The sequence below is a fragment of the Lissotriton helveticus genome, chromosome 2_1 (assembly GCF_964261635.1).
Source record: "Lissotriton helveticus chromosome 2_1, aLisHel1.1, whole genome shotgun sequence".
NCBI lineage: Eukaryota > Metazoa > Chordata > Amphibia > Caudata > Salamandridae > Lissotriton > Lissotriton helveticus.
The window spans coordinates 1024987990-1025001571 of NC_136059.1; the positions used below are offsets into that span (position 1 = coordinate 1024987990).

A 13582-nucleotide genomic window follows, 5' to 3' on the forward strand; every position below is an offset into this window, starting at 1 on the left:
CACCAGTTGAGTACGTTAGTCAATGTATATAAGTATGTATATATTTTATCTATTTTAAAGTATCTTATGGCTAAGAAACCATATCAATGCTTTTACAGTATTATTTCTTAATCCTCCTTTTACTGTACCCACTTTACTTTACTATGAGTATTGCAATTGTGGCAATTCATTTCTCTTGTATGAGAAAGAAGACTGCTCAATAAATAACAACCTTTTATTGAAAACGCCCGTCTCTCTTTTCTCTGCACTCTGGTGAAACTAAGTATGCACATTTGACTGAGTGAAATAGCGGTCTATTGTTTTCACACGACTCTAGAGATACACTCTTATTCTGAGGGAGCAAAGTTGTCATGTTATATGGTTGTCAGAAGCTAATCCCTTCTTGTCTATCCAGGGAGGTTAAACTCCTCCTCGTTTATTCAAGAAAGTTTCTAGTGACCTCTGAGCTAGCTGGCAAAAACTTAAGTCTAATATAGTCAGTAGAGACCTAGTCGAACTCAGTCCTACGTCTACACTGCTGAATATATTATTCCAATGCGCAGAGCCTATTGGGAATATAGGAACTACACTACAACCAAATTAAGGTCCCACTGTGTCATAACAAAGGGCAAAGGTGGAAAAAGGTGAGCCAGCCCTTTCAGATATCTATGTACAATAGGAGATTTGAAGAGAGTGGGTTGGTCTGGTAGCCACAAAAAAGCAGACAGAGCAGAAAGTTAACCCTTGAGAGTTCCCGAGGTAGAGCCCTGCCGGGCATGGGTTAGAATGAACGAAAGAACAATAAAAAGAAAGGCAGAAAGAGGATCAATAGACCTTTCTGTACAGTATAATACAAACTTTTGCGGCAGGCGTATACCGTCTTAATGGAGAGCCGCCTGGCCGCAAAAATAACGTTACAGACTTTGTGAGGAAGGTCAAAAGCTATCTACTGTCGCAGCTCAATCTCCACGCATGGAAGTTCAGAGTTGGCAGGTTCGGGTGGAGAACCCTCCCCTGCTGCTTCGACAGAAGATCCTCCCGAAGAGGCAACCTGATAGGAGGATAGATGCTCATTCTCAGACATTATGGATACCAGACTGTTCTTGCCCAGTCTGAAGCCACAAGGATGACTTGGGCCCGGTGGCCCCTGATCTTCTTCAGAACCCAGGGCAGGAGTGGTATGGGTGGAAAGGCGTACAGCAGGCCTGAGTTCCACTCATGACGAAAGGCGTTGCCGAGCGACAGCCGCCTTGGAAACTCCAGAGCGCATTACTGCTGACACTAAGCATTTTCTTCAGAGGCGAAAAAATCTAACCAAGGTTCTTCCCACTGCTGAAAGAGACCTTGCGCCACCTTTGACTGGAGACGCCATTCGTGATTCGCTAGGCATCCACGGCTGAGAGAACCTGCCAGGTGTTTGACCATCAGTGTTATGCCATGCTGTTCCAGCCATGCCCAGAGACGCAGTGCCTCCTGACAAAGGGTCCACGACCCCACCCCGCACTGCTTGTCTCACTACCACATGGCAGTGGTGATGCAAGTGAACACCTGCACTAACTTACCCTTAACAGAGGGACGAAATGCTTTTATTGCCAGTCGAATCGCTCGGAGCTCCAACAAATTTATGTTGAGCCCAGTCTCCGCCAGAGACCAGTGTCCCTTGAGCTTCACCTCTCCCAGATGACCGCCCTATCCGAGAAGTGACGCATCTGTCAAGACTGTGAAATCCAGTTGTGGAAGGGAGAGGGGGTCTGCCACTGACCCAATCGTGGTTCATCAACCACGGCTGCAGATCTCTTGCAGTTTCTTCCGAGATCTGGACCATGTCGGTGAGATTGCCTCGATGCTGTGTCCATTGGAACTTCAGGTCCTACTGCAGAGCCCGCATACGCCACTTGGCATGCTTTACCAATAGGATGCAGAACGCCATTGTGCCCAACAGCCTCAGAGTAAGTCTCGCCGGAATCCAGGATAGAAGCTGAAACATTGGAATCATAACCAGAATATCCTGGACTCGCTGCTCAGAAGGATAGGCCCGAAACTGCACTGTGTCCAGAACAGCTCCAATGAAAGGGGGCATCTGAAAAGGAGTCAGGTGTGACTTGAGCATCTTTATAGAGAACCCCAGCGAATGCAGGAGGTTCACCGTAGACTGAAGGTGGGAGATGACTGCCTGGGGCGAGGATGCCTTCAACAGCCAGTCGTCGAGGTAGGGGACGATTGACACCCATAACCTGCGCATATGAACTGCGACCACCACCTTGGTGAACACCAGAGGGGCACTGGTAAGGCCGAAGGGGAACACGGTAAACTGAATGTGCTCCCGACTTACTTTGAACTGCAGGTAATTCCTGTGGCCCGGCAGGATGGGGATGTGAAAATACGCGTTCTCAGATCCAATGCTACCATCCAATCTTCGTGGTCGAGGGCAGACAAGACCTGAGCCAGAGTGAGCATCTTGAACTTTTGGGTGAGATGATGACGAATTCTCACACCGACTGCAGTAGTGTGGTCCTGCAGAATCAGCCTAAAAGTGCTTGGAGGATGCAGCTGCTAAGGGCAGTGTGGTCGACGACTTCTGACCTCTATTCCTGGATCCAAATGCACCGTGTCCACGTCCTGGCACAGCTTGGGCGGACTGTGCATGATGGTGACCGGGATATGGCTGAAGTGGCTGGAAACGTCTTCCATTGTCAGGAAAAGGACGAAAGGAAGACTGGCCATGAGTAGAGGCCCAAGGATCTGGCCGTAGTTCAAGAGTTCTTGAACCTGACCGGGGCAGAGTCTGCCTTTTCTGCCAAATAGAAGGGTTCCATCAAAGGGAATGCCCATCAGATTAGCTTTCACATCGCCAGAGAAGCTGTTTGTTCTAAGCCAGATGTGCCACCTCAAGGCTACCGTTGTTGAAATTGATGTGCCCAGCGAATCTGTCGTATCTAGGCCTTGCTGCATCTCTCCCATCTATGACTGCTTCGGAGAGTACAGCCCGGGCCTCCTCCGAGACCTGTGGCAGCACTTGTGCAACCGTCTTCCAAAGGGAATGGGAGAAACGGCCCAATATGCATGCAGTATTCATCTACCGCAATGCTAGGCTGGAGGAAGAAAAAAACATCTTCCCAAATGAGTCTAGCTTTTTGGATTCTCTATCTGGAGGGGCGGAAAGGAATGCGCCCTGGGATGTAGAGGTCTGCACCACCAAACTTTCTAGGGTGGGGTGCTGGCTGAGGAACCTTGGGTCGCGTGCAATCGTTCTATTCACACGAGCCCCTGTAATAGGCTTGGACCACGTGCCTAGAAGGACATACGTAATTGCCTGATTTAAGTGCAAAAGGGGTTCGGAAGTGGAAGGCCCTGGTTGAAGCACCTCGGTCAGGAGATTAGTCCTGACCTGCACTGAGGGTAGCTCTAGTCCAAGGACCTCAGTTGCCCTCTTTACCACCACGCCATAGAAGCCCACTCCTCCGTAACCACTGTTTACGGAGAAAGCATGCCAGTATTTGAGGAAGTGTCCAGTCCACTGGCCTCACCAAGTTTCCCATACCAGTCCAAGTTCTCCACAGAGACATCCTGGTTTTCCAGAGGGTCCACAGACCCTTCCCATCCCTCCTTCAAAGTGCTTGGGTGACAACATAGAACCTCTGGGTTCAATCGACGATGTAATCGGCGTAGAGCGACGTTGTCGTCGTGGAGGAGGATGAGGTTGGCGCCACCGAAGGGCGCCGGCGGCGCCCCAGGTCCTGACTTCGGGTCCGACGCCGTGTGAGGCCACAATGGCACTGCTGACGTCTTCCTGAATCCGGGATTGGATCCTTGAGGCCCCACCAGAGCTGTGGCCGGAGCCAATGGTGTCTAACCCGATAGTGACCATTCCGACTCCGCATGGCCCGAGGTCTCACCAGCGGGGTAGTTTCACTCAAATATGCAGTGCATGGCCTCATACAATTATTTTATTTGAGCGTGAGTCGCTGCGGCCCCCGGAAAGGGAGGGTGGCGCGCAATGAACACTGGCTTCAGCTTCGCGGAACATTGCCTAGAGCGTCGGTGCTCCTTACCTCTCTCGACAATGGACGTCAGACGAGGTGAAGATGAAGTCCGCTTGAACTTCTTCTTCTTATGCCTCTTCCCCAAGTACCCTGAGGACATCGAGTGGGAAGAAGAGGATTTAGGGTTCTGGGAGCGGTACCGCAACCTCACCTTCTTTGATCGGGACCAGGACCTCCGCGGAGTCTAACTGGAAGGTGTCGACTGCCGGGCCACGAGGAGCCAAAAAGCAACAGAGGGGTACCTCTTCCTGAATCGGCGCTTAACTGGCGCGGAAATAAAAGAACTGACATCCGTGCGCCAGGGTGGTGCCAATATAGGCACCATGATGTCATAACCGACGACGACACACGGAGTCGAATGGAGTCAACCGACTGCACGCAAGGGGTATTGCTCAGCAAAAGATTCCATATCCAGCCTAACGCCTGGGAAATTGAAAGGTAAGAAATCTGCAGCTAGAAGTCTCCATCAGATACTCCTGTGCCATCGGCCTGTGGGTCTTCTCGAGGGTCTTTTCCTGCTCCAGTGGGCTCCCCTGCTAGCTCGGGCATGCTTTGACTCTCCTGCTTGTGGCTAGTCTCTAGGACCTTGCTGTCCCAACGTTGCTCCTTCTTTGCTTTCCACGTCTGTTGCAGCTGCCAAGGTTTGTAGGTGCCCCCGCCAGACACTCAGCCCTTGGTTCTCTGCTCCCGATCCAGGACAGCTCGTGCATGGCTCATGTTCTACTTCAGTGTCGCCTGGTCCTCACAGCTGCAGTGACACAGTCACCTTCCGACATCAGTGGGCATGCTTCTTCTGTGCCTCCTGGTCACCTCCAAGGAGCATACACTCTGTCCCCTCTGCTTGCAGGTTCTTCACTTCAAGAATCCACCCTTGGATTCCACCGGACTCATGCACATTCTTCGCCATTGCCATCTTTTTGTAAGTCCTCCACTGAGGTCTACGGCGGTTTCCGATGGCACTTCGCACATATGCACCCGGCTTCCCTGGTGTAGGTATCCACAGGTGGATCAATTCCAATCTTCTTTCTTCCACACGGTTTCTTAAGGGTCCACTGGGAAGGGTCCTTCTTTAAAACTGAATCTGTGACTTTCCCGTTTACTTCTATTGAGTACGTGGCTGTGTCTCCCCTCTGCAAACAGCCTCCGTAGGGTTCTTGGGTAGGGTAGGGTGGTTGCTTGTGTCCTCAGCTCCTCTAAGTCTTCTGGTCCAAGTCACGACTTTGGTCGCAGTTCCTATTCCACTTTTTTAGTATATGGTTTGGTCACCCCCTGGAGACCACTGTATTGTGTGTACCTGTTTACCCTCTTCCATGCGTCCGACGGCCTGGTGGGCGTGTGCAGAGGACGGCCGGGGGCCATCCGTTCCGCGCCCGCGTGGAATTCGCCCGCACATCAGGGGAATTTGCGCCGCGTTGAAGCGGTTAGAATTGAAGTATTGTTGTGTATTTATGTTTATATCTCTGGGTAGGAGATATACCAATGTGTTAGTGAGTGTTGTTTAATAAATAGACCTATTTTTATATATACACTGTGTGGTTCTTTCCCGTTTAACTTACACTATATGATTAGCTCTGGTAAAACAAGCTGCTTAACAGTCCTTCTGGATACGCCTGAATCCTGCTCTCCACAGCTACCACTTGGCGAGCTTTCTATGGTTGTCTAAGACCACTAAAATCACCATAAGTGTTGTCTGGATTAGTGCAAGATGCTTCACCTAAATAAGTGTGCACCATATACTTAGCCAGCCTCCTACAGCAATCACCCAAGAAACAGGGAATCTCTGCGCTGAAACCCTAGAACTCAATAAAAGTCACTTCTCACTTTCCAATAAATGGCAGCCTAAATAAGCGTTGAGAAAAGAGAAGTTAAGGGATTTTCTAAACATGGCATTATTTTCGCCTTGACTTAATGAAAAAAGGAGCTTGTTCCAGGCCTGTGCCCCCAATACAGAAAAGGATCTTCTACCTTTGGAGTGATGCCTTAATTTGCATCAATTTGTTATCAGCCCATCCTAAAGTTCTGTGGGGCAATTAGGCATAAATCGGTTGGAGAGAAATTTAGAGCCAGTCTTATAAAACGCCCTGTAGACTACAGTCAAAAGTATTGAACAAAATCCGTTTCTCTATGGGCAGCCTCTAGAGTTTCCTTAGTCCTTTTAGACAGAACATTGCCAAAGCAATTTAAGGGCCAGTCTGACTGCGGTGTTTTATACGGCCTGCAATTTTTTGATCAGGTATTTAGGTTTACCCAGGTGAAGGCTATTACAATAGTTGAGCCACGATGTTATCAGGACATGGACTACAGTTTTTTCTGCAATGAAAGGAAGGAACTCAAAGAATTTCTTCAAAGATGTAATCATTGAGATACATGTTGCTGACCTGGTGAAGAAAAAGCTCACTATCAATTTTCACTCCAAGGTTCTTCACTAACTCTGTGTAAGGCGGAGGCTATGAAAGATCATCCGGCCACCAAGCCAAATCAGAGTACTAGTTGTTGTAACCAAAATGAAGAATTTTCGTTTTGATCGTATTACATTTGAAATGATCACTATTCGTCCAACTCATGACTTGGGAAAGCCAGTTTTGAACATTTTCTTCAGCATTTGAGAAATTCTTGAGGATTTTTTTTTCATTCTCAACCTATGATGACTGAGTGTACAACCATTCCTACATTCACTGGCATACAGTACACATAATATATAGTGTAAACAGTTTGGGGATAGCAAATACCATGATTCACAACCTGTAAAACATGTAAACAAACACACACGTAGAATGGCTTTGTAACATTGATGCTAAAACTGAGTCTACCCACATGATTCTTTTGGGTTGCATGACTGTGGACTGACAGTTCTAATAAGACACACATACAAGTTAATGTATTATTCGGAAGAATATCAAGCATTTTGCATTGATTACCTTGTACATCCCAGCACACATATTCTGGTATGCCTGGCTCAATGTAATCTCTCTGTTCAGTGGTCGAACTAGAAAAAAAAGAACACAACTGTCAAAATTGAAATGGGGAAAACAGATCCTTAAAAAATACAAACCCCTAAAAGTATCTATGGAATACTTGAAAGGTGCCTTTCACATACATACAGACAGATACACAACCTTGAAATTGTAATTCCCCTCTTACTTTTAAAAGGACAAACTGAAACCTTTGCTCTATATATCAGACAAAAGGTTTCCAGAAACACAGACATAACTTGCATTACAAAACAGACAGCAAAAAATGGCAAGCAGCAGTACCTGTTTTATCACAAAACTAAGGAACAGCATCTAGCAGTTACATCAATATCAATAATGGGAAAAGATCCCTCTGGAGCACGCAAGTGAAACACTCAAAGCTCTAACAATCCTTTCTACACACACTGTTTTTATCATCACTGACCGCATTTATGAAGACCATCAATAAAGCATGCGTATTCAACAGTGGGATATGTATCAAGTGCTGTGCATAGGGACAATCACACCAGCAAAGCTTACAGGTCTTGCTTCATATGATGGGCTGAGGAAGGTCAAGCTTGGATTATGGAGGGCCCAGATCAAACATGTCGATGATAGATAACCCTCTCAGAAAACAACAACCTTTACCTGGCATGCTAAGAGGCTTAACAACAGTAATAGGAAACTACAAATACTTGGCTACAACAGCGTATTTGTCACCACGGAGCTTAAAGTTAGGGCAAGGACAAAAAAGCAATCCATTAATAATTTTCATATAACCTTAAAAGGTTTCCAAAAATAACACAAAAATCTGTTCCAGAATGAAATCTCTGTGTGCCAGTAACCATTGTTAGACAAAGAGTAAAACATTTGGATGATATTTAAATACCAAATCCATCATCTGTAATTACTTTTAAAAGAACTAGCATACTACTCTGTGAAGTAGCAATCACTAGATGCAAATAGGTAATGATGGAAGCCGCTAGAATCCAAAGCAGCCTAGAGTGAATGTTATTGTTTCTAATGAAAGTCCATCAGAGAGGGTTGGGGACTTGGTAAATGGTACAAGTCCTGTTGCAGTCCGTCATTTACAATCGGTCTTTCAAGGTCTTAAGCACTATTCCCTTTCAATTGAACATCTTTCAAGGTAGATAAGTAAAGGAGTCAAGGTTTACACCATCAAAAGAGCAATTTTCCAATCCACTAACTCAATTTACCTAAAACTAGGAGGAGATGAGGACTAATCAGATTGGGATTCCAGGTTTGAACATTATAGCAAAAGTAAACCAAAGTAGTCAGCAAGTTCGGTTCAAACATTATAGAAAAAGTAAATTAAAGTAGTCAAGGCAGACTCCCTTAGTGGGGGTCTATGATTTGCATTTAGTGCATTATCTTGCAGTCAGAAAAAAATGCAGGAGTGAATCTACAATGGTGTGTTCGAGGTTGTAAGAAATTGGATTTTTAGTTATGTAGGATGCGATTCCTTCACAAGTAATACATCTGTAATTGTCTTTTTTATCATGAACCAAGTACTCCTTTGTAGCAGTTGACTCGCTTAGGGTAGCAAGTAGAGCAGTCCAAGGCCTATTCAGTGGAGGTGTCAGGGTAGGCAACGTGACCAGCACTTCTGGTGCCCTTCTTCTGCCCCAGAGGATGTCGTCAGCAGACACCCAGGAATGAGATCCCAGGGACTCTGGTAAACCTCAGGGAGTGGTCTCCATGCACACCGCCACCCTAGGGAAAGTTTTTCAAAAAGATAGTGATGGCCCCTGAGGGCTTGGCCCTACCAAAGCATCACATGCTTTATTCTCTGCCTGGTCCCCTCGGACACCAGACTGCATATGTTCTGCCCCCACTGGGTTGATTTTGCTGTTCGTGAGCGCATTTGCTCCTGGTAGCAAGCCTTAGTCACCATGAGCATTTTCTTCACGACTCCTGGCCTCTAAAGGGTTGGTTTTTGCGTGAACTTGGTTTTGGGGCTCCCTATGTAAGACCAGTCCTCTGCCTGGGCTCCTGGTGCTCTCTCCTGCTTATGGGAATATTCTGCCTCTGCAGCTAAAAAGCTTCCCTACAGCACTTGCCAGACCCGATGGCTATGGCAGTCTTGCAGGGCACCTGTGTGTCAACTGAGTCAGTGGTGACTTTCCTGATGGAGGTCACCCACCTGCATAGGCATTCTTTCGCTGTTGCTCCCAGGTCCAGTGTCTTCTCATTTGTCTCGCTTCCTTGTTCAGGAAAGTTTAAGGAGGGGCTGGAAAGTTTAAAAAGTCAGGCATCCCTGGACAATCCTAGGGAGCCACATCACTCCATGCCTGTTCCAACCCTGCTGCATAACATTCTGTGATATTCTAAAAAAAAAAAAAAAGAAACACTCCCACTTCAAGTTGTCTCCCGAAAAAGCTTCTGTTAGAGCCTCAGCTCTGCCCATAGCTTATGCTGCGCCTGATCCTTTCCCACCAAAACTTCAAAGGGGAGCCTCTCCTGTGTTTAGCTTCCGAGATCTGGCCTCCTATGTGACAACATTATTACAGATATAGATTTCTTCACCACCCCTTACTTTCCCAGGGACTGGGTCAAGCCCCAAATGGCTCTAGTGTGGGTCTTTGGTCCTACTGCAGGTGTAATTAACTTGGTCCAGTAAGGGGGCAAATGACTGGTATCAGATTAGGAGCTAAACCAGTGAGAAGACAATTCTTTCAGTGCCATAAGGCATGTGAATAGGATGTAGGAAGTGGCGCAGAACTAACTGTACATTGGTGCAGATTTTGTTGATAATGAGCAATTTAGTTAAGCACCCAAGACTTCAGTAAGCACTACAGACCTACACAATGAATGAGCACTGGCATTTTAAGGCCTATCCAAGGTCAGTACCAATCCTTGGTGGGTCTGTTCTGCGACAAGCTACCTATGCGTAGATACCAGGCTGCATAACACTGTAGTCTCATGCGTGCAGCCAGCATGGACTTCAACCATGAGAGGGTCATCCAGCTCCTAAGGGTATAGATAAACATAATGGGTCCCTCATAGAATCTCAGCTCACACCTTCCTTTCTCCCCCTCGCAATAGCCAGTTTCAGGAGCAGTAGCCACCCTCTAAGTTGGTGGCAGGTACACTCTAGATTCACACTCAGTCTAAGAGAACCCTTGTACTCAGCTGCTGAGCAAAACAGAAACATATGGTCAACCTCCAGCCGGCTCCCAGATGTCTAGCTCACTTAGTGCACTTCAGAGCCACTCATGAAGCTGAATCAAAAGGCAGGGATAGAAATAACAGCTGTCTGCACGGAACACAGGCCTTCATCGCAACAAATGTCAAAGTGGCCCTTTACAAACATTATTATGCTGGAAAACATCACACATGGGAGATGCACAAAAAAGGCAGGTGTTAAAAATGGTAAGAAAACAGTGCTAAAACAGTCACTAAGGGCCAGGTGGTGCGGAGGGGAGTTAGGGAAATGCTGAGAAAAAACATTTACAAACTCAGGTTTATAGGCTGTATTGCTCTATTAATCTTTCAAAGATAGCCATTTTCAAACACAAAAAGTCAGAAAACAGAATCTACTGACCAAAAAACACTTGCAAACGTTTTTAAAGGGAAAATGAAAGCATGCAAGTACATTGGGTGCAGCCCTGAGAAGCAGGAAAACGGATACTGCACATTTGAGGACGCACAGTCCACTACTATCCCCTTGGAGGATTTCAATAGAGGTTTAGATGAAATTGCATTAGCAGATGCCTAGAATGCTGTATAATAAGCAATAACTTATTTGTACCCTTCTATCGAGGAAGAGGACTAATATTAGGGGTAAGTCACTTTTACTTCTGCACCTGGGGATCTCCATCAATCTTTATTAGTAGTCCTAAGTACTGACCAGATTAGCATGTTCATCCCCTTGTCCTTTCATTCTCAGCAAGCAGGTTCTGCAGGTGAGCTTTGTAGGATGAGGCCTGTTGGCAAGGTCCCATGCTTTGCAGAGTTCCTTAAGTTTGGACACTTTATGGTTTTTGTAAGGATCCAGGTTGAATGCCTGAGAACTACTGTCTGTATCAAACATGGTGTTTTAGAATAGTTGGAACCTTTTTAGCAAGCTAGAAAAAATCTATCATATTTTTAAAAGGCTTTACTGTCTAGGATACATTTTACATTTCTAAACAACAAGGACAAGGACCGGGAACTTAACCAAGGCCCTAATAGACCAGATTAGAAATTTGGAAGAAAAAAGTAAATAATTTTAACAAATTTAATTTTAACAAATATTGTTTGCACTCTAAAGCCAATTCTGAGGTCTTCAGTGGAATCACAATACTGATAGAGTGGTACAGTAAATGCAAAGTTTGGACCCCACAGCTTGACCACCAATGTAGGAACCTGGCTCTCTATATAGTATACCAAAAAGAGGTATACCGTGCAAAGAGTACAGGCAACCCCCAAAGGAACTACAGAGGGACAAATGACACCCCAAATACTCTCTTTTGTGGTAGTGTGGGCGAGCAGTTAGACATCTCAGAGGGTAGCGCTAAGCATTTATTACACACAATGGCAGTAAATGAGACACACTCAATAAAGGAATCCGACACCAATTTATAAAAAAATACCATACTTTTATATAAATTTAGATACCATGATCCTCGGAATCTGGCAACTACTTTTCGAGTTATGAATTTTTACAATTTTCAGAAATGGACACAGTGCATTTTCTGGATCGGCAACGGTTATCCTATGGAGGAAAAATATGTATTGCATTCGGGCACTTGTCAAGGATTTATGAGGTTCTTCTGGACTTGAGGTGGGTATGGGCAAGACCACATCTACAAGTTACCGTGGGAGGCTCTAGGGCGTCCGGGTGCAGAGGTGTGTCATGGAGTCAAGTACCCCATTCACTTCAATAGGAGAATGGTCCTGTTACACAGAGGCTGCAAGCAGGGACTTAAAGTGCACTCCGGGGGAACACACAGAGGGGCTCAACCCTTGAGATCCTCATGCACACAGACACCCTTGGTCTACTTCTCCTTGGACAGTGAGGCTCGGGTGCAGGGGTGTCTTATGGGGTCAGATTCCAGTGAAGGAGTCTCTCGCGGTTGGAGGGAGTCTGCAGAAAGAGGCTGCAGGCGACGACTGGAAGTCCAGTCGGGGCAAACCCAAGAGTGGACTTAACTCTTGTGGGTCTAGGGACCCCGCTGGCACAGTCAACTCGCTTGGACTCAGGCTATGGAGCACAGGTGCTTTGAGGCATGGGGTGAGGACCGTCCCAGACTCACATTCTCGTATTTGTTTTGCAGAAGGGAGACTGACAGGACAGCCGAGCCACTAACGAAGTGGGTCTCACTGTTCCTGAAGCCCCTTGACGTGCAGGTAGGTCTTCTTTCGGTGTTGGTGTCCAGACTGGGCACATAAGCCTTGGCTACTGCAAGGGGTCCGGTACCCGGGTATTAGTCTTGTGCTGCTCCGGTTGGTCCTGGTTCCCTCCCACTCGGTGGGGAGACAGATCTGACCTTCGGGAGCACAGGTTCCTCATCCTGGGGAGCTGCTGTGTCGGGCTGGATGGGAAGCAGCAACTCAGTGGACTGCACTTTGCGTTTTTGGTGCCTGCGGCTGCAGGGGAGTACCACCTCTACTCCAAGTGAGTTTCTTCAGGCAATTGCTGAAGCACTGGCAGCCCTTTGAGTTTCTTGGAGACTGCACAACAGCAGGACAAGTCTCCTTCTTCCAGATTGTTAGGGGCAGCAGTCAGGCTGGCAGGGTTGGGGCAAAGTCAGTCGTTGCTCCTCGGTTCTAGTGACAGGACTTTTCTTTGTCAACTCCTTCTTTTGATCCATCAGAATCTGAAGTCTTGGTATCAGGGAGTCCCCTAAATACTCAATTTAGTGGTGTTAAGGGAAGTGAGGGCTTCTTACCTCTGGTGTCACTACACCCCCTAGATGACCTCTTCCTGTGGGGAGTGGGCATCACCCTATCCCAGAATTCCTAATTCTACCACACACAATAAGGTGATAGTTTAAAGTTGTGGTCACGTCAGACTGGGTCACCCTAGAGGTATACCCAGCCTGGTAATGCAACATGCCTCCTGCAAAGTTCATTTTCCAGCCGATCAAGGTGCCAAAGGGCTCTGGACAAAGGGGGTTGGTTTCCTCTCCTGTGAGAGAAGCCAGACAAACAAGTTACTTACCTTCGGTAACGATATTGTCGTGTATTTCTATAGGTTCTGAATCGATCCCCCTATTCCTGACCCTATTCTGGTTAAACTACCTAGCTAGTTAACTAACAGTCAGCCCATGAGGCAAGAAATCCCCCATGATGCAGATACCGTTATCTGACGCAGTCACACTACGGCACAGGAATGTGTTATCTGATTAGGTCATAACGCTTGAGATCTAATTAGACAAGCGATATTCCTCCAGCCCCTGATAAGGCATACGACGTTCTCATAACAAATCAAACCTATGACAACCTGGATAATCCGTGCGGCCATTGTTTTGATTTCACAGAGAACTTTAGTAAAGAATGTGCTAACGAGCAAGTCGTATGACATCTTTATTGACGTACCTATGTCCATCCTTACGTCAATCCCGGCACCTTTAAGGTATAAATATTGCCGATCTTGCCCTATGC

General features: G+C 46.6%; 1 protein-coding gene across 4 annotated transcripts in view; it reads right to left on the reverse strand.

The window, feature by feature from the left end:
* NAA35 (N-alpha-acetyltransferase 35, NatC auxiliary subunit) overlaps window positions 1–13582 on the reverse strand; it is a 423189-nt gene that overhangs the window by 90661 nt on the left and 318946 nt on the right. For all 4 annotated transcript variants that reach the window (XM_078675799.1, XM_078675796.1, XM_078675797.1 and 1 more), the window contains exon 19: window positions 6941–7008. In XM_078675799.1, the coding sequence (XP_078531925.1) occupies window positions 6941–7008 (68 nt within the window). The remainder of the gene's footprint in view (window positions 1–6940; window positions 7009–13582) is intronic.